Source organism: Prionailurus bengalensis, chromosome A2 (assembly GCF_016509475.1).
Source record: "Prionailurus bengalensis isolate Pbe53 chromosome A2, Fcat_Pben_1.1_paternal_pri, whole genome shotgun sequence".
In the NCBI taxonomy this organism is placed as follows: Eukaryota; Metazoa; Chordata; class Mammalia; order Carnivora; family Felidae; genus Prionailurus; species Prionailurus bengalensis.
Window position 1 is genome coordinate 60,955,196 of NC_057348.1, and position 24,490 is coordinate 60,979,685.

The 24,490-nt window shown below is 56.2% G+C and overlaps 1 protein-coding gene across 3 annotated transcripts in view; it reads left to right on the forward strand.

Annotated features, from left to right (window-relative positions):
- Positions 1–24,490, forward strand: part of ADCY1 (adenylate cyclase 1) — a 109,250-nt gene that overhangs the window by 6,137 nt on the left and 78,623 nt on the right. For all 3 annotated transcript variants that reach the window (XR_006298432.1, XM_043588413.1, XM_043588414.1), the window contains exon 2: positions 9,393–9,542. Coding sequence is in view for 2 of the 3 variants with exons in the window: in XM_043588413.1 (XP_043444348.1) it covers positions 9,393–9,542 (150 nt within the window). In the remaining variant the exon portion in view is untranslated. The remainder of the gene's footprint in view (positions 1–9,392; positions 9,543–24,490) is intronic.

The window sequence follows — 24,490 nt, forward strand, 5'->3', positions numbered from 1 at the left end:
GGCTCCATGGCTCTGTAGGAGCGGATACGTCTTCAGGCACCTTTCGGTCTGCTGGTTGTGGCCCAGTGTTCAGTGGGATGAGAGCCACCTCTGGTCCCCACCAGCTGCTGGTGGCCTGGGACCTGCGCGTTTTCTCCGGCTCTGTGAACCCGCGTCTGGTCTTGGCCGAATGTTGGAAGAGACACCCCGGATGCTGGCGGCAGGCCATCTGTCCAGATGGAGTGTCCTCGGGGCGTGTCCCACCACTTCCTGTCGGTTGTGTTTGGGGGAGGGGGGCAGACCTGTGGCCTGGGTGACGACCCCCTATGCGGACACCTGGGTTTGCACCGAGGGGCTGAGCGGGCCGGCAGAAGGGACCTTGCACACCTGGCGGTGCTGATCATGTGCAGCCCCAGGTCTGGCACACGTGCACACACTCGTACATGTGCACACACTCACACATATGCACACGTACACACCCACACACACGCACCCACCCTCAGTACACACCCACACGTGCACAAACTCACAGTACACACATGCACACACGTGTACACACACACTTACCAAGTGCACATATACTCAGACATGCATGTGCCATGCACGTCCTCACACTTGTCCATGTTCACACACACAAAGACACCCACCTGCACACACATGGGCACATGCTTGGGGGTGCTCGCAGGGCATACTTATATTAATTAGTAGTACCGAGTTCTATCCTGAAGGACACGGGGCCCAGGGCCCTCTGGCTCCATGACCTCGGGTGACCTCACGGGGTGACCGCCCATGAAGTGAGCCCACCTGGGCTTTGCCTGGGTGGGGGGTCAGGTGAGAGGTTCGAGCGTGGGCACGAGTGACCAGGGGCGGGATGCCTGTGTCCCCTCCCCTCCGTGTGCTCTGTGAGTGCAGTCCAGGCAGGGCCAGGCCATGCTTCCGGGGCTCACATCCTGTGCTGCCCCATGCGTGGGGTGAGGGGCGGGCCCGTGTCTGCATCCTCCCTGGATTCTTCTCTGTTCCCAGGACCCTGGACCTAATTCTTCTGGATGGGGGGGAGCAGTGACCCCGGGGTATGGGGGGGGCAGTGACCCCAGGTGTGGGGCGCAGTGATCACGAGGTGGGGGGGTAGTGACCATGAGATGAGGGGGCAGTGACCCCAGGGCATGGGGGTACAGTGACTATGAGGTGGGGGTGCAGTGACCCCGGGGTATGGGGTGTGCAGTGACTGGCTAAATTTTGAGGTGCTGTCTCAATAGGCACAGACTTATTTTTGGTTATTTTGGTGTGTGTTACATCCCCTTCCAAAGCCCCCACCCCCCCACCCCCACCGAGAATGCGGGCTCTCTGGGATGAGATACATCCAGCAGCTTCTTTCCTGTGTCACCGCCTGCCTCCTAAAGCCCGAGTGCGACCCTGGGCCGGGCACAGCCACGTGCATGTGGACTGCGCCGCCTGTCTCGGGAGAAGCCTCCAGCTCACTGGGCCATCCAGGTGTGGCCCGCCTCACTGCAGGCAGTTCTGTCTGGGCTGGATAGTGCTCACCTGTGCAGGTATTGTCCCAGAGGGCCTGCCGGATGGCTGTGGCCATCTCTTTCCTGTGGGAACTGTCTCCGTGGGCCCACTATGAGCGCCCCCGGCCCGGCCCAGGCCTCTTTGGAGGCGACCCCAGGATGGGTGGGGTCTCCGCTCATCGTGGCCGGTGATGCCTCCTCTCCCCTCCACTTGTGGCCTTCATCCCAGGGGGGCTCACGGTGACCTGAGCCCACCTCCCTCCTCATTTCTGCACAGTAGGTGCTAATCCACGTGGCCACCATTTCTGGTGCACCTGCGGCCACGAGCTCAGATAGTTCCCGGGGAGAGTTAAAAATCCTGAACCCTAGGAAAATCTCCGGACTGGTGGGTTTGCATCATCAGATGGGCTGGACATGTGAGAAAGCTACTCTGTGGGAAGATGTGGGGACCTCTGGTCCCAGTGGTTGCCGTGGAGGGGGGAGCCCTGGGGCTCCCCAGGCAGGTGCCCCTACCCAGTCTTCCCCAAGTGTGCCTTCTCTCCAAAGATCCTGTCTCCAGAAACCCGTTTGAGGGCTCCCCTGCGCAGAGCGGGGACGGTGGTCTTCTGGCTGGATGAATGGCCTCGCAGGGCATCTGGACATGCAGTGTGGGCACCAGCTTTGTCGGTGAGGATGCCTCTGAGATACCCTGACTGTGGTTGGTTAGAGCCGTCCTGCAGGGACAGAGCTGCAGTGTAGACATGGGGAGGGGGCTTTCCGGGAGGAAAGGGGAATGGGGGTGGGGGACCGGCTGCCCTCAGCTGCTGGCTGCACGTGGGAGCAGCCCCCCGGGAGATGAGGACAGAGGACTGCTTGGTCACCTTGACAGATGACACCGCAGCAGACTCCTCGTTCATGTTTGGGGTCTCTCCCCGAAGGTGGGAGGAAGGAATAGAAGAGGACGGGAAGATCTCAGAAGGGCAGTCCCTGTTTTCTTGCAGTTTTTATTTTAAGGGCTGGGGTCACCTTGCGCTTCCTCTAGCAGGTGGGTGCTGGCCGCCTGCATGAGCCTCTCCAGAGGCCTCCGGTTGGCTCTAATGGTCCAAGCGCCCCTCAGAGCCCGGTGTTCCCGGCTCCCTCCTGCAGCACTGACTCTTTCCCGACCTTGTGTCCGGCCAGAGGCCAGGGTCTCTGCCGCGGTCTGGATCTCGCATCCAAGTCCGTCTGTCTCAACAGTCTGCTCACACTCCTCTTGCAGCCCTGCATTGTGTGCACTTCCTGACTCCCCAGGACTTGTCACTGGGTCCTTATCCCGAGTCCCCTTGTCCTGAGGCCATCTGCTCTCAACAAGCCCAGCAGCACTGAAGCCATGGGACCCCCAAGGCCCATCCAGCCCCCCCTCCCCCCCCACCCCGGGATCTGGGGATGGCTCAGTGGGAGCTGGAGTTCATGCCTGTTTGGAACGTGACAGTCACTCCTGGCTGTGTGTCAGCCTCTGTGCACCGTGTCCTTCCTGGTAACTGTGGGCAGTGGCAGGCTTAGCCTCGGGGCTCTGTAAACTCTAGGAGCAGTGCGTGCCTGGCCTTCTGCACTCCGGAGTCACCTCGGGGTCTGCTGTCTCCAGGTGGTCTTCAGATGCTTCCCACCTGCTCAGGGGCCACACAGCTCGGGTCCCTGTTTGGCCTCCACGTTCCTCTTACCTTCGGCCTTCAAGGTGTGGCCCACCCTCAGCAGTGGCCTGTGGTTTTTATTTTTTTTAATTTTTTTTTAAATTTTTAAATATTTTTTTCAACGTTTATTTATTTTTGGGACAGAGAGAGACAGAGCATGAACGGGGGAGGGGCAGAGAGAGAGGGAGACACAGAATCGGAAACAGGCTCCAGGCTCTGAGCCATCAGCCCAGAGCCCGACGCGGGGCTCGAACTCACGGACCGCGAGATCGTGACCTGGCTGAAGTCGGACGCTTAACCGACTGCGCCACCCAGGCGCCCCAGGCCTGTGGTTTTTAAAGGGTCTTCTTGGATTAGGTTATTTATCTCGAAAATTTTCAGTGATCGTGAAATTCAAGATGATCCTTCGGTCAGCACAGCCCACATCACTCTGGTGCATGCATGCAGCTAACGGTTTATGTAACAAATACGTGTGCAGACGGGGAGTGTACCCTGGGCAGGGGCAGGGGGCCGTGTCCTGTAGGTAACAGGGCTGGCCCGCAGGGGAGGCACCTGTCCCCGAGCTGCGGTGTTAGTGGCACGGAGAGATTTGGGAGCAGGCTGGAGGGGCCCAGGCTGCCGGGTCAAGGCCTGGCTCTGAGATGCGCTCAGAGAGGCCAGAGGCAGTGGCCAGGGAGGCCTAGTGGGGATGCCAGGCGATGAAACACAGGCCAGTGCACAGAATTCCTCATGTGTGGCAGCTGCTCACTTGACAAGGGCCAGAGAAGGTGGCCCTGCCAAGGGCGTGTGATCCCAGCTCGGGGCTGTGGGGGGTGGCTGTGCTTGGCGAGCCCTTCTCTGTGCTCCCCAGTGATGGTGGATGTTCTGCTTTGCAAGCTGGCTGTGGGGACATGAGGGGTGTGGTCAGCACCTGCACCAAGAGAATGACAGTGAGGCAAATGATGGGAGAGGTCCCAGTCGTGGGAGACGCTGTCTGTTGTGGTGTCCTGTGTTTTCACTGTGCCCCTGACTGGCAGAGTGGATGCCTGGGGAGCCCCCTCCCGAGCCTCCCGGGGGAGGGGATGTAGACACAAGGTGGTCTCATGCTTTTTTTTTTTTTTAACGTTTATTTATTTTTTTGAGACAGAGAGAGACAGAGCATGAACGGGGGAGAGTCAGAGAGAGGGAGACACAGAATCTGAAACAGGCTCCAGGCTCTGAGCTGTCAGCCCAGAGCCCGATGCGGGGCTTGAACTCACGGACTGCGAGATCATGACCTGAGCCGAAGTCGGCAGCTTAACCGACTGAGCCACCCAGGCGCCCCGGTCTCATGCTTTTTGATAGCTGCCTTCCCACCTTTGCCCCCCGGGTGGTGGCCCTTAACCTCCTGGGTAGATCTGGGGCTCTGTGGTCACTGCAGGAACCGGTCTCATCTCCATGTGCCAGACCCAGTTCTGTCCATTTTTAATCCACCTCCGGCTCCACTCAGAGCCTGTCTCCTCCAGTTGGTCACAGCCGGGGGGAGGGGCCTGCCTGCCGTGGTGGACAGCTCCACCCCTCCCTGCAGGCGCCCCCTCGAGGGTCTGCAGGTGCCTCTGTGGTGTGGCGGTTCGCTGCTCGCCTGGGGGCCGTGTGCACCTGTCTCCAGGTGATCCGTCCCTTTCCCTGAAGCGCCTGTCTCACTCGCTGTCTGCCGGGATCCATGGGGGTGGTCTGCTTTGACCCACCGCCGCCTCCCCGGGAACACGGGAGGGGCCCTGGGCGGCTTTCCCTGCCGCTCTGGCCACTGGCGCGCTGCAGTCTCCGCCGGCAGCCTTGTGCCCCGCTGATGACCCAAGGCTGTGTCTCTTTGTTAACATCAGCATCCGCGGAGCTGACGGGGCGGGAATAGGACTTCTTGCTGAGGCAGCGAGCCGGGCGGTCCTGTGGTTCCTGTGCTCTGCGGTCAGGTGGGATCAGGACCTGCGATACGTCTGAGATGCTGTGCCCTGCCTTTTCTGCAGCGAGCGTTGCCATGGTGGATGGCTCTGGGAGGTTTGCTTGTTCGTGGTGATGCTGGCTCCCTGACCGGAGACTGCTTCTCCGTGACCCACGTGCATTACCGGCACAGGCGGGACCGAGGGCTCTGCACCACTGTCACTCTGCAGTAATTCCCGTGTCACCTTGGACAGACCATTGGCCTCAGCTCCCGTCTGAGAAAATGTGTGTGACGGGGCTGGTGTGAAGCAGGGTGGGCCACGTGTGCCCCTGAGCTGAGCTCACACACACATTTTCATCTCCCAGAAGTGCTTCAATGTAGGTGTTTGATTGTCACCCCTGTTGGCCCATGAGGTCCCTGGGTTTCCTGGAGCTGCTTGGCCTGTCTAAGGCAAGGAGACCCTGCCAGCCCAGCCTGGAGTGGGCACCGGTCCAAAGCCCAGCTCCTGTTGTGTTTGAGAGGATGGTTGGATGGATGGATGATGGACGGATGGTTGTTTGTATGGTTAGATGGGTGGATGGATGGACGAATGGATGGATGGGTAGATGGATGGGTGCGTGGGGCAGGTGTGCTGAGGCTGGTGCGCAGGGCGGGTGTGCTGAGGCTAGAGGTGCAAGACTGCAGGGAGAGCTCTGCCCTCTCCCGCCCAGGGCTGGCACGTTCTCGGTGCTGGCATGTCTGGGGAGCCCATGTCTGGGCGAAGAGGGGTCTCTGGGCCCAGGCCCCTGTGGTACCAGGGACTCCGGAGGTGTGGGCTGGGGGCCTTACTCACTGAGCCCCCTCCCCAAGACCCAGCTGGAGGAGCACTAGAGGAACTGAGGCAGGAGCACTGCACAGGCACGAGGGACAAGGAGGAGCCCAGCGCTCCCGTGGGCAGCATCCCAGGGCGTGACCTGGGTCGGGTTGGGGTTAAGGAGCCGTGAGGGCAGCAGCTGTAACGTGCCTATGGCGCCATGAGGCAGGCGCCTGCCTGCCTGGAGGCCCTGAGCCCCTAGGAGTGAGCAGCTGGAACCGGGGCTTGGGGGCTGGCTTTCCTTAGAGCAGGGAGGAGGCGAGTGGGGACTGAGGGCGCTGACCACTGCAGGCTGGCCCTTCGGGGAGGCCTCAAACCCAGAGAGTGGCTGGGAGGGGTGGCCAAGAGGGGTAGCCGCATTGGAGCCCCCTCACTGGCCAGCCTGCAGCTCTAGGGGTGCTTGGTCTGGACCCCGACACGCCCTTTCCCTAGCTTGGGTCCGTTTGGGCCACACCTGCCAGCAGGTGACCTTGTCACTGATGCTGATTAGGGGGCCAGCATGGCCTGTTGTGTCACCTGCCACGGGACCCTGATCCCCGGGGGTGGGAGTGAGTGAGGGACGCAGGAGAAGCAGGTGGGCAGGTGTGTGGGGGGGCATGGAGACCTCTGGCCATGTGGGTGTGGATTCCCCCTACCCCAAGATCTCTGCCCCCACCTCACCCTGCCTGCCGGACACTGACTCCTTCTCCGTGTGAGGGGTTTCAGCAGTGTGGACAGGGCGGGCAGGCACTCAGTGACCGGCCTGTGGGGCCTCAGTTTCCCTGGGGGGGGCTTCCTGACTGGAGGGAAGGCGTGACAAAGGTGTGTGGAGAGGGGTGGCCCTGCATGCCCCCCCTCTGCTGCCCACCTCTCCCTTAACCAGATGGTCTACCCCTCAGCCCGTGTTCTGCCCCTGCCCCAGCCTCACTAGGGGGACAGCACATTTTCTGAGTCCTGCTCTGGGCCCAGCTGATGCCTTACTTTCTGGAAAAGCTGTCTGCCACCTGTGAATGTGGCTTGCTTCCTGTCCCTACTGCCGGGCTGTCTGTGGGTGCTGGCCCCTCATGAGGGCCTGGTCCTCCGCCTGTGTGCCTGCTGGGGAGAGCGGTGGCTCGGGGCTCCGGCGTGGACGCTGTGGGCAGCCGGGACGGGAGGGCATCCGGCGTGCCTCCAGGACGTGAAGCCCAGGCCGGGAGGGGCACTAGAAGCCAGACGGACCATCTGTTGCCCAGGAAGAGACGCGTGCTCCGTGCAGTGACGTGTGCTTGTTTGAAGTTTGGAAGGGTGCCCAGGACCTTACTTGTGGGCAACACGCTCAGAACGCGTTTAAATACTGATCCTGCAAAACCGCCCTTGGTGGTTTCATATGTGCCGGGCTTCTGCTGCCTCCAACAAGGGGTTCCACAAACAGATCACAGGAGCTGATCCCAAATAGAGCAGATGGTCTGAGAGCGCAGAGGACACTGCCCTGGTCACTGGGACATGGCACAGGCCCCCCAGGAGGGCCACACCAGCCCCCTCCCCCCCGTGCCTGGCGAGAGGCTGGTTCAGCATCACAGAAGCATTTCCTTCCAGCCCTGCACCAGCTTTAGGCAAGGAGTACTCCAGCTACAGAGGGGCAGTGGGTTAGGGGGACAGAGATGACCAGGGTCACACGAGGATGACCCAGTCACATGGAGAATGGTCAGGTTGCAGGGAGACAGATGACAGGGAGGTGAGCAGGTGTTACAGAGATGAGTGGGTCACATGGAGGTGAACGGGTCATATGGAGGTGGGCAGGTCACCCGGAGGTGGGCAGGTCACATGGAGGTGAATAGGGACACACAGAGGTAACAAGGTCACCGTGGGCACCGTGGTCATAGGACTCAGGCGGCTCCCTGGACCTGAGGGAGGGCGTGGTGTGTGGGAGGTGCTGTCCCTGGGGATATGTTCCGGAGTGTGTTGAGACGTGAGCTCCAGCAGGTGTATGTGAACCTGGGCCGCCAGGTGTGCTGGCGAGCTCACCCTGGTTTCGGGTAAGGATGGTCATGTGCCAGGCCCTGGGGATTCGTGTTCCCGGCTTTCTCCTGTTCCTGTCATCTCCTCGAACAGCTCTGCTGTCTGTGACCCTGGCCCTGTGTATCCCTCCTGAGGAACATGTCACACTCTCCTGGGCTTGGACACAGGAGGTGCCATGTGCTCTCCGTGGGCCCCAGTCTGTCCCTGTGTGGCCTGTGTGGTCTCTGCTCTGCACTCCAGCCCCCTGCCCCAGCTCCGGCCCCATCCAGTGCTGCGGGCTCTCCATGCACACGGCTCTCAGTCTGCCCTCCCGCTTGTCCCTGGCGGGGCTGTCTGACCAGAGACTGCTGCTAGCCTGCCTCTGTGTTTCTTTCGTCCCGTACAGTTGTGTGCGGGTCACAGTGCTGGGTGGGGGGCATTTCTGGTTGGTGCAGGAGTAGCAGTGACCCTCAGAACCTGAGGGAAATGCCCACGTCGAATCAGACACAGAAACCCAACCTCTCTGCAGAGACTGAGGACAGCGGCTTTGTGTGATGCTCAGACACACCGCAGCCCCTGGGGAGGTGGGTGGGTGTCCTTTCTGTCTCTGTGAACGGCCTGGGGGCCCCGTGCCCTGTGCCCAAGAGAGGTAGGACAGACCAGCAGAGGAGGCTGAGTGGGGAAGTGTGGTCCGGTCCTCCCCGGCTCTGCCACGACCTGTGGTGTAGCCATCGTGGGCTCCCTGGTGGTCTGTACTGGCCTTGAATTAAGGCTGCTGAAAGCAGGATGTCCCTCAGGGCCTCCTTCCTGGTCCAGCAGGTGTGAGCCTCCGAGTGTGGGCCTTGGCTGGCACCCCAGACGGGTCCTTCTCGCCAGCCCCTTCCTTATTCCCGTCCCCGGAAGGCAGCGAGAGCCAATCACAGGACTCTGGATGCTCAGTCACCTCGGGTGACGCTTTGTGCTTATGGTGCTGTGGTCCTTTCTTCCTAGTGTTTTTGATCTGCTCTCCTCCGCTGTTTGGTCACAGAGTGGCTGCTCTCTCCTCGCGCTCATATTTCCTCGGATGGTGACCTGGGGTGACTGTCACGCCCAGCACAGCTCCGCCCAGTGGCTTAGACACCGTCTCCTCCCTGGGCCTCACAGGGTCGTCCCTCCCTGTGTGTCCGTGTCCTGGTCTCCTCTTCTTATGAGGACACCAGTCACACGGGCTTCCGGCCCTCCTTGGTGACCTCGTTTTCACGTAATTACCTCCTGGAACATCTCATGTCCAAACGCAGTCCCGCTCTGAGGTCCTGGGGGTCAGGGCTTCCGCGTGAATTTGGGGGACGCGCCTGGCATACCGTTCTGCCCCATGACGAGCCCAGGAGGAGGGATGTGCCCGCCTTGACGGCTCATAGTCATGTGACGCCCACTTTGCGCCATGGGTCAGGCCGGCCCCGCAGCACCCTAGAGGGTGAGGTCATCTTGCGGGCCGCTGTCGGGGGCGTTGAGCCTCCGTCGAGCTAGCGCCCCACGCGCCTGGTGCTCTGTACTGTTCTCTCCTCCAGCTTGGTGCCAACGCCCTGCTCTTCCTCAGCGTGAACATGTATGGGGTGTTTGTGCGCATCCTGGCTGAGCGCTCCCAGCGGAAAGCCTTCCTGCAAGCCCGGAACTGCATCGAAGATCGGCTGAGGCTGGAAGATGAGAACGAGAAGCAGGTCAGTGCGGTGGGGCTTTTGTCTGCAGGGATACAGCGGGCAGGGGACGGGGGACACGGAGAGGGGACCTGGAGTGGGACACGGGGCGGGGGACATGGGCGGGGGACCCGGAGCAGGACATGGGGGACATGGGGTGGGGGACCCAGAGTGGGAGCACGGGGTGGGGGGTTTAGGGTGTAGAGAATGGAGCATGGGGTGAGAGACCTGGGGCAGGGAGCCAGGGAGGGGAGGAGGCATGGAGATGGGAGCACGGGGCTAGGAGTGGGGCATGGAGTGGGGATCGTAGGGCAGGGTGAGGGAGCACAGAGTGGAGAGCATGGGGTGTGGGGAGGAGGCACGGAGTGGGGAGATTGGGGTGAGAGGACTGGGCAGGGGGGACAGAGCTGGGCACATGAATGGGGCAGGGTGAGGGGGCACAGAGTGGGGAGTGCGGGCCTGGGGTGTGGGGCAGGGAGCACGGGACCGTAGGGTGGGAGTGGTTAGGGACTTTAGGCCCAGGTGGCCCTCGGCGAGTCAGAGGAGACAGGGCAGCTGCAGTGGGGGCTCCTAGACGTGGAGGTGCAGGTCTGACACCCTGTGTGGTCCCCAACCTCGGTTTCCATCAGCGAGACAAGGTGTGCCCAGGTGACGCCACAGGGCTGGGGAGTCAGGGAGGGCTGTGGAGCCGAGTGTGGGTGTGTTGCCCTGGAGGGGGCTGAGATGCTAAAAGTGCAGATGGGGGTGTTGTGTTTGCTGGGGGCGGGTGTTGGGGTGGCATTCAGCTGTAGTCAGCTTCCCAGAGCAGGGTAGAGGGAGACGAGGCAGGGCCTGGCCGGTGGGTGCAGGGATGGTGGGCCCTGACCTGCCGGCCAGCGTGACCCACGGAGAGGCAGAGCCTCCAGGGCCCTGAGAGTGCCGTGCCCGTGGCCTCGTGCTAGCGGTTCAGCCGTGAGCCTGGGGGGCACCCTGTCCGGCTCTTGCCACAGCCTGGGGGGCAGTGAGGCCACCCACCCCAGTCTAAGGGGTGAGCTGGACTGGTCCCCACCACCTGGAGCCACTGTCAGCCGTGTGTCTCTGGGCTGGTCCCTCTCGGCGGTGTCTCCTGGTCTGCTGCTGTCCTGGGGCCCACGGGGTGGTCTGGGAGCCTCAGGCGAGGCCCTCACCAGGGAGACCCCGGACCGTCTCGCCAGAGTGTCGGGGGCTCAGCCTCATTGTCATGGGCGTGGCTGGTGACTTGCCTGGTACACGAGAGCCCACTGTCTTGCAGATGGAAGGCGTGGAGTCCTGGCTGCGCATTTAAAACCTGCACACGTGTGTTTACTTATAGATACGTAACGCTACCTAGTGTTTACAGTGAAGGTAGGGTGTGGTTTAGAAGTAGACGATGTACGTATGTCTAGACATGTGTGTGCGTCTGTGGATGGACTTGTCTGTTGGAGATAAGTAGCTGTGTGTATGTGCACATGTGTGTGTGTCACCTGCGTGGACACATATGCATTTGTCCGTGTGCACGTGGATGTGGATGTGTGGAGCATGGGGCAAGCGTATGTGTGTATATGTGTCTGTGTGTGTACACATGTGTGTGGGTTTGTATTCATGTGGACTGTGTGTGCATGCCTAGGTTTCTGTACACGCATGTGCATGTGTGTATTGTGGGGACATGTGTACATGTGCATGCATCCGTGTGGGTGTGTGCATGTGTGTATATGTGTGCATATAAATGTGCACACACGTGTTTTTGTGTATAAGTGTGTACGTGTGTGTATGTGTGCAAACACGTGGATGTGTATGAGTGTGTGCACACACATGTATATTTGTGTATATTTGTGTCTGCACGTGTGCGTACATGTGTATATGTGGATGTGAGTAAAATTGTGTATGTTTGTGTATAACTACACGTGTGTATGTGTGTACACATGCAGATGTGAGTATAGGTGTACATGTGTGTATGCACATGCATGTGTGTGTGTGTTTGTGTATGCACATGGGTGTGTGCATATGTGTGTGTGGAAGTGTGCATGCATGTGCAGGGCTGTGAGTGTCTAAGTGTGTGTGTACACATGCACGCACACACGCACACATGTGTGTATGATTGTGCGTCCTCGGGGGCTGTGCCCTGAGCATTTCTCCAGACGGGCGTTGCCCCCACCCGCAGACGGTCTCTTGACCATTTCCAAGACGCTTGAGCATAGTGTTGTCGCCCCCACGGGGTCCCGGAGTGGCCCCTTCCAGGCCCCTGATGTCCTGGAAAAAGTGGCGTTTCGGGTCGTTCTGTGTGTTTCTAACCTTTGCTTTTCCTCCTGTTTTCTCTCTGTTCTCTGATATCTCTCTCTGCTTGCTCTGTGTTTGTCTATTTTCATTTCTTCCCATCCATTTGCTGCCTTTCCCGGAGACCACCTGAGGGTCTCCTAATGCCGGTGCACCCCCGGAGGTCAGGGGGGCCGTGTGCGTTGTGGTAGCAGTGGCCTCGGTGTGGGCTGCGTGTGCAGAGACTCCCAGGCGCATGCTCCCCCGACGCCCTCGGCCCCAGCCCCGGGAGTCAGCGGTCACACGCACTCCTGATGCCACACGGCTGCTGTGCGGGCGCTCAGGCGGGTCCGAAGTGGCCGTGCCAGCAAGGGCGCGTGTTCTCATCCCATGGAGGAGGGAGCCCAGCGGAGGCTCAGGGCTGACGTTCATTTGGCAGGGAATCTGCAGAATGGTGAATGTCACCCAGTCCCGCCAGCCCAGCGAGTGCTCTGTACTCTCCGGGTCTGGTCTTTGTGCGTGTTCTTTCCCCACGTCGTTGTCGTTCTGGTGTCTGTATGATTTTATTTTCTGCATCTTCCCGTGGAGGGTTCTGCCACTGCCTTCAGGCAGCCGCCGCTTCTGCCCTACATGTGCATGTGCACGTGTGTGACTGTTCCCAGCACAGTGAGACACTGTTTGTTGCTGTTGTTGTTTTAAAATTTTTAATGTTTATTTATTTTTGAGAGAGAGACAGAGAGACAGACAGAGATAGAGCGTGAGCAGGGGAGTGGCAGAGAGAGAGAGACACAGCATCCGAAGCAGGCTCCAGGCTCTGAGCTATCAGCGCAGAGCCCGACGCAGGGCTTGAACTCATGGATCGCGAGATCATGACCTGAGCCGAAGTCGGATGCTCAACGGACTGAGCCCCCAGGTGCCCCTAATATTGTTTTAAAAATGTCATTCCCCATGAGCGTCTTTGTTCACAGAGACTTGGTTCCCTCAGTTACATTGTTGAGAGGGCAGATATGACCACGTTTTTCTCCCTGGGTCTGGAGCTGTTGTGCAAATACTGTTGTGCTCTATTTTATCTTTGTAAGTTACACCCAACGGCACTTAGCTCTGGGATGCAGTGGCTCTCTGAGCAGGCGCTGGCGACCCGCCAGAAATGCAGATTCCCAGGCTGGAGGTCCCTGGGTGGGAGGCCTCGGCCCCGGATTCTGGTGCGCGTCCCTGGTGATGAGTCTGGTCCTTTACACCCCACTGTCTGTTAGGACGTGGCGCCTCCTGGCCGCTCACTGATGTGGATGCCACTTTCCTGCGTGTGCCGTTTGGATTTCTCTGTGGTGTGTGTCCCTGTGTGTGTGGACCAGCCGCTCACTGTGGAGAGGCTGACGTTCCTTCAGGAGGGGCCCCGTGTCCCCAGGCATGTTCCCTTTGCCTCACACTTCTTTGTGTAAAAATTCAGTCGTTCCTATTTTCAGGTGCATCGGTCATTTCCCTTGGTGGTTTCGTCTGGTGCTTTCGGAACAGGAGGGTGAGAGAGGACGGGTTGTTTCCATGCATCCCTGGCCGTCCCAAGAGTGGGCGAGCCGGACTGTGACTGGCCATGCCTTTCCTGATGGAGCCCGTGGATCGGGTCTGTCACCCGGCAGCGGCTCCCTCGGTGGCCTTGTGACCTGTACTCAGGGTCATGGCCTTCCTCTGGCTGGCCCGGCTGGTTTTAGCTCACGAAGCCCTGTCTGTGGGACAGTAGATGGGGGAGTGCCTCTTAGCGGCTCTCACATATCTGCAGGCACTTGGGGCATCACCACTGCCCAGGGATCCCCACCTGGCAGGTCCAGGACAGCCAAGAGGTGGCCTGAAGTCCCACGGTTACAGGTGAGGGATGCCCTGACCATGTGGCCTGGGCGTGGTTTGCCTGTGTTTTCATGTTGCAACTTAATTAGTCCAACTTAATAGCAGCTTCTAGGGTGTTCTCTAGACCCTGAGCCAGTAAGACGGTGCCCTGGGTGATGTGGGAGGATGGGATATTGGCAGATGCATCCTGGTTGTGGGAGGGGGTGCCAGGGACACACCCTGATTCTGGAAAGGGGGTCCCAGAGTTCTGGGCGGGGCCGCCGGGGCGTCCGGCTCTGGAACAGCCACTGGTGCAGCCTGCCTGCTGGCTTCTGCAGGAGGCAAGGTTGCTGGGTGGGGTGAACGGGGACGAGCAGAGGCAGAGAAACCCAGTGCGCATGGTGGTTGAGGGGACTCGCTTATTTGTTGTGGCCTCAGCTGGGAGGCCACGGGAGAAGAGGGAGGGAGCCGTGGAAGGTGTGTGACCGAGTGCGGGACTCTGACAGTGCCTGCAGGCAGGAGGCGTGGTCAGACGCACGTTTGGGGTGTTTGGGGTGAAGGCAGAGGGGAGAACTGGGGGTGGGGGCAGGGCACGAGTGTGTACCCAGGAGTCCCTGGGCTGGAGGCTTCTTGACAGGAGAGGGCAGGGCCCAGAGCAGGCCTTTCACCTCCTGGGGCTGTGCCTGCAGGATGGGCCTGGCTTGTGTGACCACCTGGCCTGTGGGCTTGCAGGAGGGAAAGGGAGGGGAGGGGAGGGGAGAGTGAGGGCCCTGCTCTGAAATGCAAACACCCTGCCTTAGAACCCGTGTCTGTCCAGCAGCCGGGCTGTGTTGCTCTGGGCAGGACCCTGTTGGCTGCACTGCTTTGCTCCGGAGTCAGGGGCTGGCGGGCCCTGTCCGCTGTTTGCAGATCCGACACCATGTAGATCAGTTCCTCTTCGGTGCAGGTGGTGGGGTGTCCGGTGCCTGGAACCACCCCCCCGGGAAGGGGGTGCTCATCCCTCCCCTCCCCTTGTGGCTTAGAACTGACAGCTTCCGTGTGTGGAGGTAAATCTAGAGGAAAGTACAACCACGTGGCTGCAAACCCTGAGTTGTTAACCTGGTGTTCTGCTCCTGCCCCAGCGTCTCGAAGCTGGGACTGTTGGAACAGCTCTGTAGCCCTTCCCGGGGCAGCCCCTGGAGACACAGGGTGTGGGAGAGGGTGGGCGGCAGTCGTCTGCTGCATGGACGCTTACTCGACTTCTAGAAGGCTCTCTGGCGTACTTGGAAACAGCTACGTGTGTTGTCCGTGTCTCCGAGGAGGACTGCTTTGGGAAGGACTTGGGGGTGTGGAGACCTCCCCCCCTTCCCACCAGATCAGCTCCTGCGCAGGGTCGTGGCCGAGTCCCAGGAGGCGGTGATCCACTGAGCTCACTGAGGGCAGTGGAGGCCGACATCCAGGACCCAGGACCTCCCCCGCACCCCCCCCCCCCCACCGAAACCAGCCACGTTCCCCATTTCCAGCCCCACATGTCCCGAGCCACGACTCAGCAGAAGGTTTGGGTGCACAGATCCCCAAGTTCAAAGACTGAAAGGATGCATTGGGTCTTTTAACAAGGGTCTTCTGCCTTCAGAAAAAAACTTCCAAAGTTGGGTCTTTGAACTAGGAAAGTCGAGGAACACGAAGAAGGGCCTCGGGGACAGTTAAGCGGCTGCAGATGAAGCCGGGTTAAAAATAGATGCCAGGGACATACTCAGGGTGAGTAGACACCAGGATATCGGAAAACCTGGACGAAACGCACAAGTTCCCAGAAGGGCCTCTGCTATAGAAACTGATTCGAGAAGGAAAACAAGGATTTAGAAAGCCCATGGCCACTAAAATGTGTTGATGTGGCATCGGAAGTAAGACGTCAGGCTGCCAGCCCCATGTGAGAGCCGAACGGGCGTGCGGAGGTGCGGAGAAGGCACCATTCCAGCCTCGATTGTCCCCGGTCAGCACGGGACAGTCCTCCTGAGTCTCAACACACAGGGCACATGCACATGCGGGGGCGGCCCCGGTTCCCAGCACCGTGTTCACGGGTGTGGCTGCCTGGATGCCTTTTGTCTCCTGGAGCCCAGTGGGGAGTGGGTTTCGTCTGGACCCCTTGGCACGTCAGTGTGCAGTGCGTGGGGTCGAGGCCGGCCAGGGGCCAACACTGCCCTGTGTGTTGTCCCCATGACTGCCCGGACACCGGGGAAGCAGAGCCTGGGCCACAGCGCTCCTCCCTGACTCAACACAGTGCTCCTCCCTGGACCCCCCATAGCAGAGCCCAGGCCATGGTGCTCCTCCCTGACCGCACCCCCACCCCCGCCGCCCCGCAGCAGAGCCCAGGCCACGGTGCTCCTCCCTGGGCCCCCCAGCAGAATCCAGTTGGGCCCCCCAGCAGAGCCCGGGCCACGGCGCTCCTCCCTTGGACCCCCTAGCAGAGCTTGGGCCATGGCACTCCACCCCAGGTCCTCCAACACCCTTGGCTCAGGCCAGCGGCACCAGACCTTCTGACTTGGGCAATGCTGCAGGGGCAGCAAAGGACACCCCCGTTCCCCCTGCCGGCAGCCAGCTCTGGAAAGCAGACCTGCTCAGCATTCCTTCCTGCCTTGTGTGTGGGTACCTCGTGGTGGGTGGTCCCACGGGAACAGGGGGCCTCCCTCCTTTCGGCTGGATGCCTCTTTCCACCTGCAGTGAGGCAGGCGCATCCCGCTGAGTTCTCAAAGCCCCTCATGTGGCCTTTCCTCGGTGCACGTGCACAGAGAGCAATGTGGCTGTCTCTTCTTATCGGGACAGTTGTCCTGTGAGATTAGAACTCCACCCTTAGACCTCATTAAGCCTCCTCAAAGCCCCTTCCCCAAATACAGTCATGTGGGGGTTAGGACTTTGACACGCGGGTGTTGAGGGGACACCCTTCAGACCATGGCATCTGCTGCATCCGTGTGGAAGTCAGGTGTGTGATTTGACAGTGGGGAGAAGCAGGCTGGGCAGCCCTCCTGGGCTCCTCCCCTTTCTGCTGTGTGCCCTGTGAGGCAGGAGGCCCAGTGGGCACCAGGACCAGGTTCTGGGCCTCATGAGCGGGTCGCTGACCGTCCCTGGGCTGCTCGTCTGCCAGCTCAGGTGGCCCTGGTTACTGGCCTGATTAGGATACATTTATGGTAAAAGCGGGTTCTCCGGGTGGGTCTAACTTCCTCACCCAAGTCCTTTGGAAGATGGGTGTTTCCTCTGGCTGGGGTGAGGGGACCTCCGAGGGGCTCTGGGCAGGGGGAGCTCTGGGGGGCCTCGAGATGGGGCCGCGTCCAGGAACCGGTGGCCGTGGTGCCGAGAGCAGACCCGGCCCACAGCCAGTGGGGAAACACGTTCCTCTGACCAGCAGGCCAACCTGGTGGATTTGGGTACAGCCTGAGTGAGCTTGGGGAGCTCTGCCTCCGAACCCCGGATGGTGCCGTCTGCAGCTGCCTGCCCTGGGCATGGGGGACTACGCAGAGCGGGCCACTCCATGCTGACCACGGTCCCAAGGGAGAAGATGCCTGGGTTTTAGTTGCTGCGTCTGTGAGAATCACTGGGGAGGGGCTGAGCTTCCTGCCCCACAGAAGTGTCCCCTCCCCCAGTGTCCTCTGAGGCCACTCGGGGGTCTGTGGGGGTCAGCATGGGCCTGGCCTCCCTCCCTCTGCAGCACACGCTTGATTTCTGCTGGTGCAGCCTCAGAGAGAGGCCCAGCCGGAGGCCCCGGTGCTCAGCCACGTCCAGCCAGGCCCTGCACATGTGTGGACAGGCCCTGGGCTGCTGAGCAGCGGAGGTGGGAGGTTCCTCTCCTCTGTGTGTCCTGGGCCTGACGGGGGACGTCGGTCAGTCTCTGGCTGCCTGTCATGCACGACCCCTTCACTCCCCACGCAGCCCCTCGCGTATCGGCTTGGCCGGAAGCACACGCTGGACGCATCTGTCTGTGATCTCTTCCCTGTCACGGGGACACGGGGTCGCTACAACCCAGCCGGCATGCGAGCATTTCCCACCAACAGGTCAGCTGACCTAGGGCATCCCACGTTGTGAATTGAACTTATGGGTTCATGAGTAAGTTCTAGAGCTGAGGCAGTTATGGATTTCCTGTGTGGGATGGTCATCCATGGCCCCGTGCATCTGAATGTCTGGCCCACACCAGGCTCTGGAGACACCGGGACAGTGGGAGCCTGGTGCACTGTGCATGGGACACAGCTCCAGCCAGTCCTTTGGGGTGGGCTGTGTGGAGGAGTGGGGGGTCCACGGGGCGGGCAGCATGGAGAAGGGGCAACACATCATGAAATATTTGTCTGGGGCTTTGAAGGATGTGTAGGAGTTTTCCGGTAGAGTTGGAGAAGCGGGAGCAGTAGATGGGCATTTGGGCAGCAGAGAGAGGGGTCACAGGTGTTTACGAGGTAGGGCAGGCAGGATGTGAGCTGCAGCTCTGTGTCCGTTGGTTTGGGGGTAGGGGTCGGGGTGGGGTGGGAAGGCTGCCCGACTGGGTGGTGAAGCTCTGAGGTCTGAGGCTGTCACAGCTGGAGAGTGTGGGGACAGGGTGACAGGCCTCTGAAGGTCACCCCGTAGCTCCCAGGTGGCCTCCCCCCTGCCACCTCCCACAGTCCAGCTGGGAAGCCTGTCACTTGAGACCCTGCCCCGAGATCAGCCTCCTGGCCCTGGGCCCTGAGCACAGAGGCCTCTGCTTCAAGGGCCCTGCTGTTCCCCAAATTGTGTTAAGTCGTGATCCCAAAGTAACGTATGGCTGTTTATAGAGCGCGTATTTGGTTTGTCATCATACCAAGGAAAATGGGTGTTTTTGATTTCCCACCGCGTGAGGAAATGTGTCAACAGGAAACAGCCCCATTTAAATGATCTGGGATGACCTCTTAAAGACGTCCGGCCAGTTCCCTGCGCCCTTCAGAAGAACTATAGTCATTAATTCACTTTTAATTAAAAAAAAAAAAGCCCTACTGATCTATAGCCTACATACCATCAATTCAGTTTCCAGTTCGAAAAAACAAAACGGCTTTCCCGTAGAGTAACCATCGCGACCATCTAATTTTAGAATATTTTCATCACCCGGAAAGAAACTCGTGCCCCTTGGCCGTGAGTGCCCGCTCCCCTCCCAGACCTAGACACCCCCTGGTCTGTGTCCCGTCTCCGTGGTCTGCCTGTTCCGGATGCTTCTGGCAGATGGGGTCATACGGTGTGTGGCCTGTGGCACCTGGCTGCCCTCCCCGAGTGTCGGGTCGTCGAGGCGCGTCCGCATTGCAGCGTGTGTCGGAGCCGCTCGGTTCCTCGTGGCTGAGTGGGTACCTGCCTTGGGGAGGGTCTGCGTCCTGCAGTCTGTCGGTTGGTGGGCGTCCTGGTTGTCCCCGTTACAGACCGGCTGCTGAGAACGCTCCCGCGGGAGTGTTGGGAGACGGAAGTCATTTCTCTGGGCTGGATGGCCGGGGTGCAATCGTGGGCTCACGAGTATTGAGCTTGGAGGACTGGCCAGGCTTCCCGGCAGGGTGTTGCCATCTTCCCACCGGCCACGCACCAGGGTTCTCTCCATGCCCAGCTTCTGTGTTTTCTCTTGACTGAGCTTTTTAGTTTGAGCTGATTATAGATTCACGTGTAGTTGTGAGAAACCACATGGGCATCCTGGGTAGCCACCATGTTTCCCCACGGCAGGAGGCCGAGCCGGAGCAGCCCAGACACAGAATGTCCCGGCGCCATGTGGACCCCCGCCTCTCCTCCCCACATCCAGTCTCATGCTGGCAAACACCAATCTGTTGTCCGTTTCCGTAAATGTGTCATGGCAGGAGTGACTGTATGTGGAATCATACACGTGTAGACTTTCGGGACTGGAGGTTGTTGCTGTATCAGCAGCTCACCCCCTGTATTGCCAGTGGTGTTCCATGGTGACCTCTCAGCTGCTGGAGGACAAATTGATGGTTTCCAGTTTGGGGCTGTCATGGGAAGAGTTGTTGGAATTCCTACAGTTCCTTGTGTGAACGTAAGTCTTCGTTGCTGTGGCGTGAACGTCCAGGAGTACCGTTGCTGGGCCGTGTGGCATGTTCACTGAGAAATTGTGAAGCTGCTTTCCAGAGCGCTCGGATCGCTTTTTACTCCAAGCAAAGCATGAGGGATCCCGTTTCTCTGTGCTCTCGCCGGCAGGTGCTGGTGTCACTGTTTTCTGTTGTAACACTTCTGATAGGTGTGTACTGATGTATCATGGTGACTGTAATTTGCATTTCCCTCGTGGCTGTGATGTTGAACATCTCTTCAGGTGGTTATTTGCCACCTCCGTGTCCTCTTTGGAGAAATTTCTGTTGATGTCTTTGCCCATTTTCTTATTGGATCTATTGATCTATATCGATCTATCTATCGTCTATGTATTACTATCTATCTAACTGGAACTATCATCTGTCTATGTAATCTATCTATCTATCATCTATCTGTCTAAGGGAATCAGTCTATTTATCTATCTATCTATCTATCTATGTATCTATCTTTCTATCATCTATCATATCAAGCTATCTATCACATCTATCATCTATCTGTCATATCAATTTATCATATTTATCTTTCATCTATTACTTATCATATCCGTCTGTCATATTTACCTATCACATCTGTCACCCATCTGTCATCTATCTATCATCATAATCATCATTATCATCCAACTTTTATTCTTAAGCCGTGAGAGTTCTTTATATATTATAGAATATATAATATTCTTTGGCAGGTATGTGGTTTGCAAACATTTCCTCCCAGTGTGTAGCTTGTCTTTTAGTCCCTCTTAACAAATCTTTTGCAGAGCAAATGCTTCTGATTCTGATGAAGTTGGGTTTGTGAACTGACTCTTTTATGCATTGTGCTTTTGGTGTCCAGTCCTAGAACTCTTTGTCTGGCCCTAGGTCCCAAGGATTTCTCTTAAGTTTTTTCCTAAAAGTTTGAAAGTTTATATATGTTTTTACATAGAACTGTGTGATCTATTTTGAGTTAATATTTGTATAATGTGTGAGTTTTAGATCAAGGTACTTTTTTTTTTTTTTTTGCCTGTGGGTGTCTATTGTCCATCAGTTGAAAATGCTATACGTCTTCCATTGCCATTTTCCCCAGTTTTATTGAGATATAATCAACATAATGTCGTTTAAGTTTAAAGCATACAACATACATGGTATATGTATAGGTTGTGAGATGATGACCACAGTAAGTTTAGTTAACATCCTTCACCTACCATAGTTACAGGTTTCTTTTTTCTTGTGATGGGAATTTAAGACCTACTCTCATCAGCTTCCAAGTGTACAATATGGTTAACTACAGCCATCGTTCTGTGTATCACATCCCCAGAACTTACTTATTTTATAACTGGAAGCTTGTACTTTTTGACCACCCTGCTCCCTGTGCCCATTTTGCCTGCCCCCCCCCCCCCCACTCTGGCAACCACCCAGTCTGTTCTTTGCATCTCTGAGCTCAGTTTTTAAAGATTCTACATGTAAGTGAGACTCTACAGTGTTTCTGTTTCTCTGACTTACTTCACTTAGCATAATACCCCTTAGGTCCATCCATGTTGTCACAAATGGCAGGATTTCCTTCTTCTTATGGTGGGATAATGTTCCATCATATACGGGTACCATATTTTCTTTACGTATTCATCCATCGATGGACACTGAGGTTGTTTCCACGTCTTGGCTGTTGTAAATAATGCTGGATTATATGGTAGTTCTGTAGACCTCCTCCACTGAACTGCTTTTCTGTGGTTGTCAAAAATCAGTTGTGTGTATTTGTGGGAGTCTATTTCTTGGGTCTGTGTTGTGTCCCATTGCTCTATGTGTTTATCCTTCCACACAGTCTTGGTTAATGTGGCTGTATAATAAATCTCGAAAGCAAGTAGAATGATTCCTCCCACTTTGCTGTTCTTTTTCGGAAGGATTTTAGTTGTTATTGTTTCTTAGCTTTTCTATATAAGTTTTAGAATAATCTGCCCTGTAGCTACTAAAATCTTTACAGGGATTTTGATAGGATCCGTGTTAAGTGGAGAATTGACATCTTTACTGTATTGAGTCTCCCAGTCCATGAACATGGCATGTCTCCCCATTTATTTGGATCTTCTTTAAGTTCTTTAAACCAGTGTTTTGTGGTTCTCAGCATGCAAGTCCTGTACATGTTTTGATATGTTTACCCCTATCAATTCCATTTTTTGAGTGATTGCAAGTAAGATTGTAATTCTTTTTAAAGTTTATTTATTTTGAGAGAGAGCATGTGCATACAAGCAGGGGAGGGGGAGAGAGAGAGGAAGAGAGAGAAGCCCAAGCAGGCTCTGTGCTGTCAGCATGGAGCCTGATGTGGGGCTTGATCCTATGAACTGTGAGATCCTGACCTGAGCTGAAATCACGAGTCTAATGCTTAACTGACTGAGCCACCCAGTCTCCCTGAGATTGTATTTTTTATATCAATGTCCACGTGGTCATTCTTAGTATGTAGAAATACAACTGCTTTTTGTACGTTGATATTGTATCCTGCAACTATCTACTTTGCTTGTTCATCATTCTTTGCTTGTTCTACCAAGTTTTTCTGGGGAGAGGGTATTGTTTTGTTTGTTATTATTTTTGTTCTTTTGATGTTTTACTTTGGTATGGTTTTGCAGAGTCCTTCACATTTCTTATATGGACCATCAGGTTATCTGCAAATATTTGTAGTATTATTTCTTCTTTCCAATATGTATGCCTTTTATTTCCTTTTTACCTTGTTTCATGCACTGTAGTTTCTAGTGCTATGTGTTGAATAAAAGTGGGAAAAGCAGACATCCTTGGCTTGCTCCTGGTAAAAGCGTTTAGGGTTTCACCATTAAGTGTGATATTTGCTGTAGGCTTTTTCTGGTGGTTCTTTATCAAGATGAGGAAGTTACCCTCTCTTCCTATTTTTCTGAGTGTTTGTTTCATCAGGAATTGATGTTGAATTTCGTCAAATTCTTTTTCTGAATAAATTGCGATGCGATTAAAACGTTTTTTAAATTTGAGTATAGATTATAATTGCAGTGTAACTACAGTGTGCAACAGCATATGTACAATGTTACGTTAATTTCTGGTATAGAACATAGTGATCTGACACCTGTATGGTTATGCTATGCTTGCCACAAGTGTAGATATGTGACTTTTATTCTATGTATGTTGATATGGTGTATAACATTGATTGATATTTCAATATTGGACTGGTTATGGTGTGTCTCCTGATGAAATTTGGGTCAGTTGTTGGTATGTATTGCTGACACGCTAATATTGTGTTAAGGGTTTTTACTTCCATGTTTTTTAGGGACATTAGTCTGTAGTTTTCTTTTAGTCTTGGTCCGGTTTTGGTGTCAGATAATATTAACTTTCTATAATGAATTGGGATGTGTTTCTTCAGTATAAGGTGATATCTCACTATGGTTTTAATTTGTATTTCCCTGATGATTAATGATGGGCATCTTTTTATGCACCTGTTGGCCATCTATATGTCTTTTTGGAGAAATGTATAATCAGATACTCTGCTCATTAAAAAAAATTTTTTTTAACATTTATTTATTTTTGAGACAGAGACAGACAGAGTGTGAGCATGGGAGGGGCAAAGGGAGAGAGGGAGACACAGAATACAAAGCCGGCTCTAGGCTCTGAGCTGTCAGCACAGAGTCCGATGCGGGGCTTGAACCCACAAACTGTGAGATCATGACCTGAGCCGAGGTCAGATGCTTAACCGGCTGAGCCACCCAGATGCCCCTAAAATTTCCATTTGATTCTCTTCTGCATCATCTATTTCTTTGCTGGAGGTTTTTTGTTTTTGTTTTTGTTTTTTCATTTTTTCAAGCGTGTTTGTGGTTATTTGTTAAATTATTCTTACAATAGCTATTTTCAAATGTTGTTAGCTATTCTAACTATTCTGTTAATCTTGGTGCTGTTGTCTGTGGGTTGTTTTCATTCATTTGTTGAGAATGTTCTGGTTCTTGATCAGAACCTGGATGCTGGGGTATTATGTGTGAGAGTCTGGGTCTTTGTTTGGCCCTTGTGTTTTGGCTGGGTTTCCGCGATGTGGCTTGCCAGGGAGGGGCTGCCACCTTGATACTTCAGGAGGGGCTGCACGACGGGCCTCTGTTGGGATTCGTGAGCTCTCGGTCTGCCCCGACTCCAAGCAGCAGGGTGTGTGTGCTCCCAGCCAGAAGGGCCAGGTTCCTGGTACCCTTGTGTGGTTGGTGCCCCCCTCACAGCTGGCGGAGAGTGGAGGTGTGTGCAAGTTTTGGTGGTCTGCCTGGAGTAGGGTGATTGCTGTCTATGGTTTTCTTCTCGTGTGGCCACCCCCATCCTGGTCCTTTGGCCGGAGAGAGCTGGGTTTTGGGGAGCATGCTGTTATGCCTGCTGGGGGCATTTCTGGGCCACCCCGGCTCCAGCGCTCAGTCTGGGGTACGTGGCAAATTGAGAGACCGAGGCCTTACCTCTGAGCTGCTTCTTGGTCCCCACGTCTGTGCCTCCTTCCCTATGCCTTTCAGAGTCTTCTGATGCCTTTCACGTGTGGTACCCGGGACTTCAGTGCACTAGCGGGGGTGGGAGTGGGGAGTCTGGAAAGTACTTGTGTGTCTCCTGGAAGCAGGGTCCTCACAACAGTTACGTACATATCGAATGTTTTTAAAGAAGCATACGCGTATTTTAAGTCACGTTTTGATAGCCGAGATAAGTGTACCAAAGTTTGTAGGAGGCTGGGATACTTTGTATGATCCGTATTCATAAATTTGTCCCTTTGATTTCTGGCCTCTTATTTTATTTTGCTGCTTAGAACGTATCAGTGTTGTCTGCTTCTGAAGCCGTGTTGTTGCTGCTTGGGGCTTTAGGGCTTCATTTGAGACTGGATGTGGATTTCAGGGAGGATCCGTATGATGTCAGGCAGTG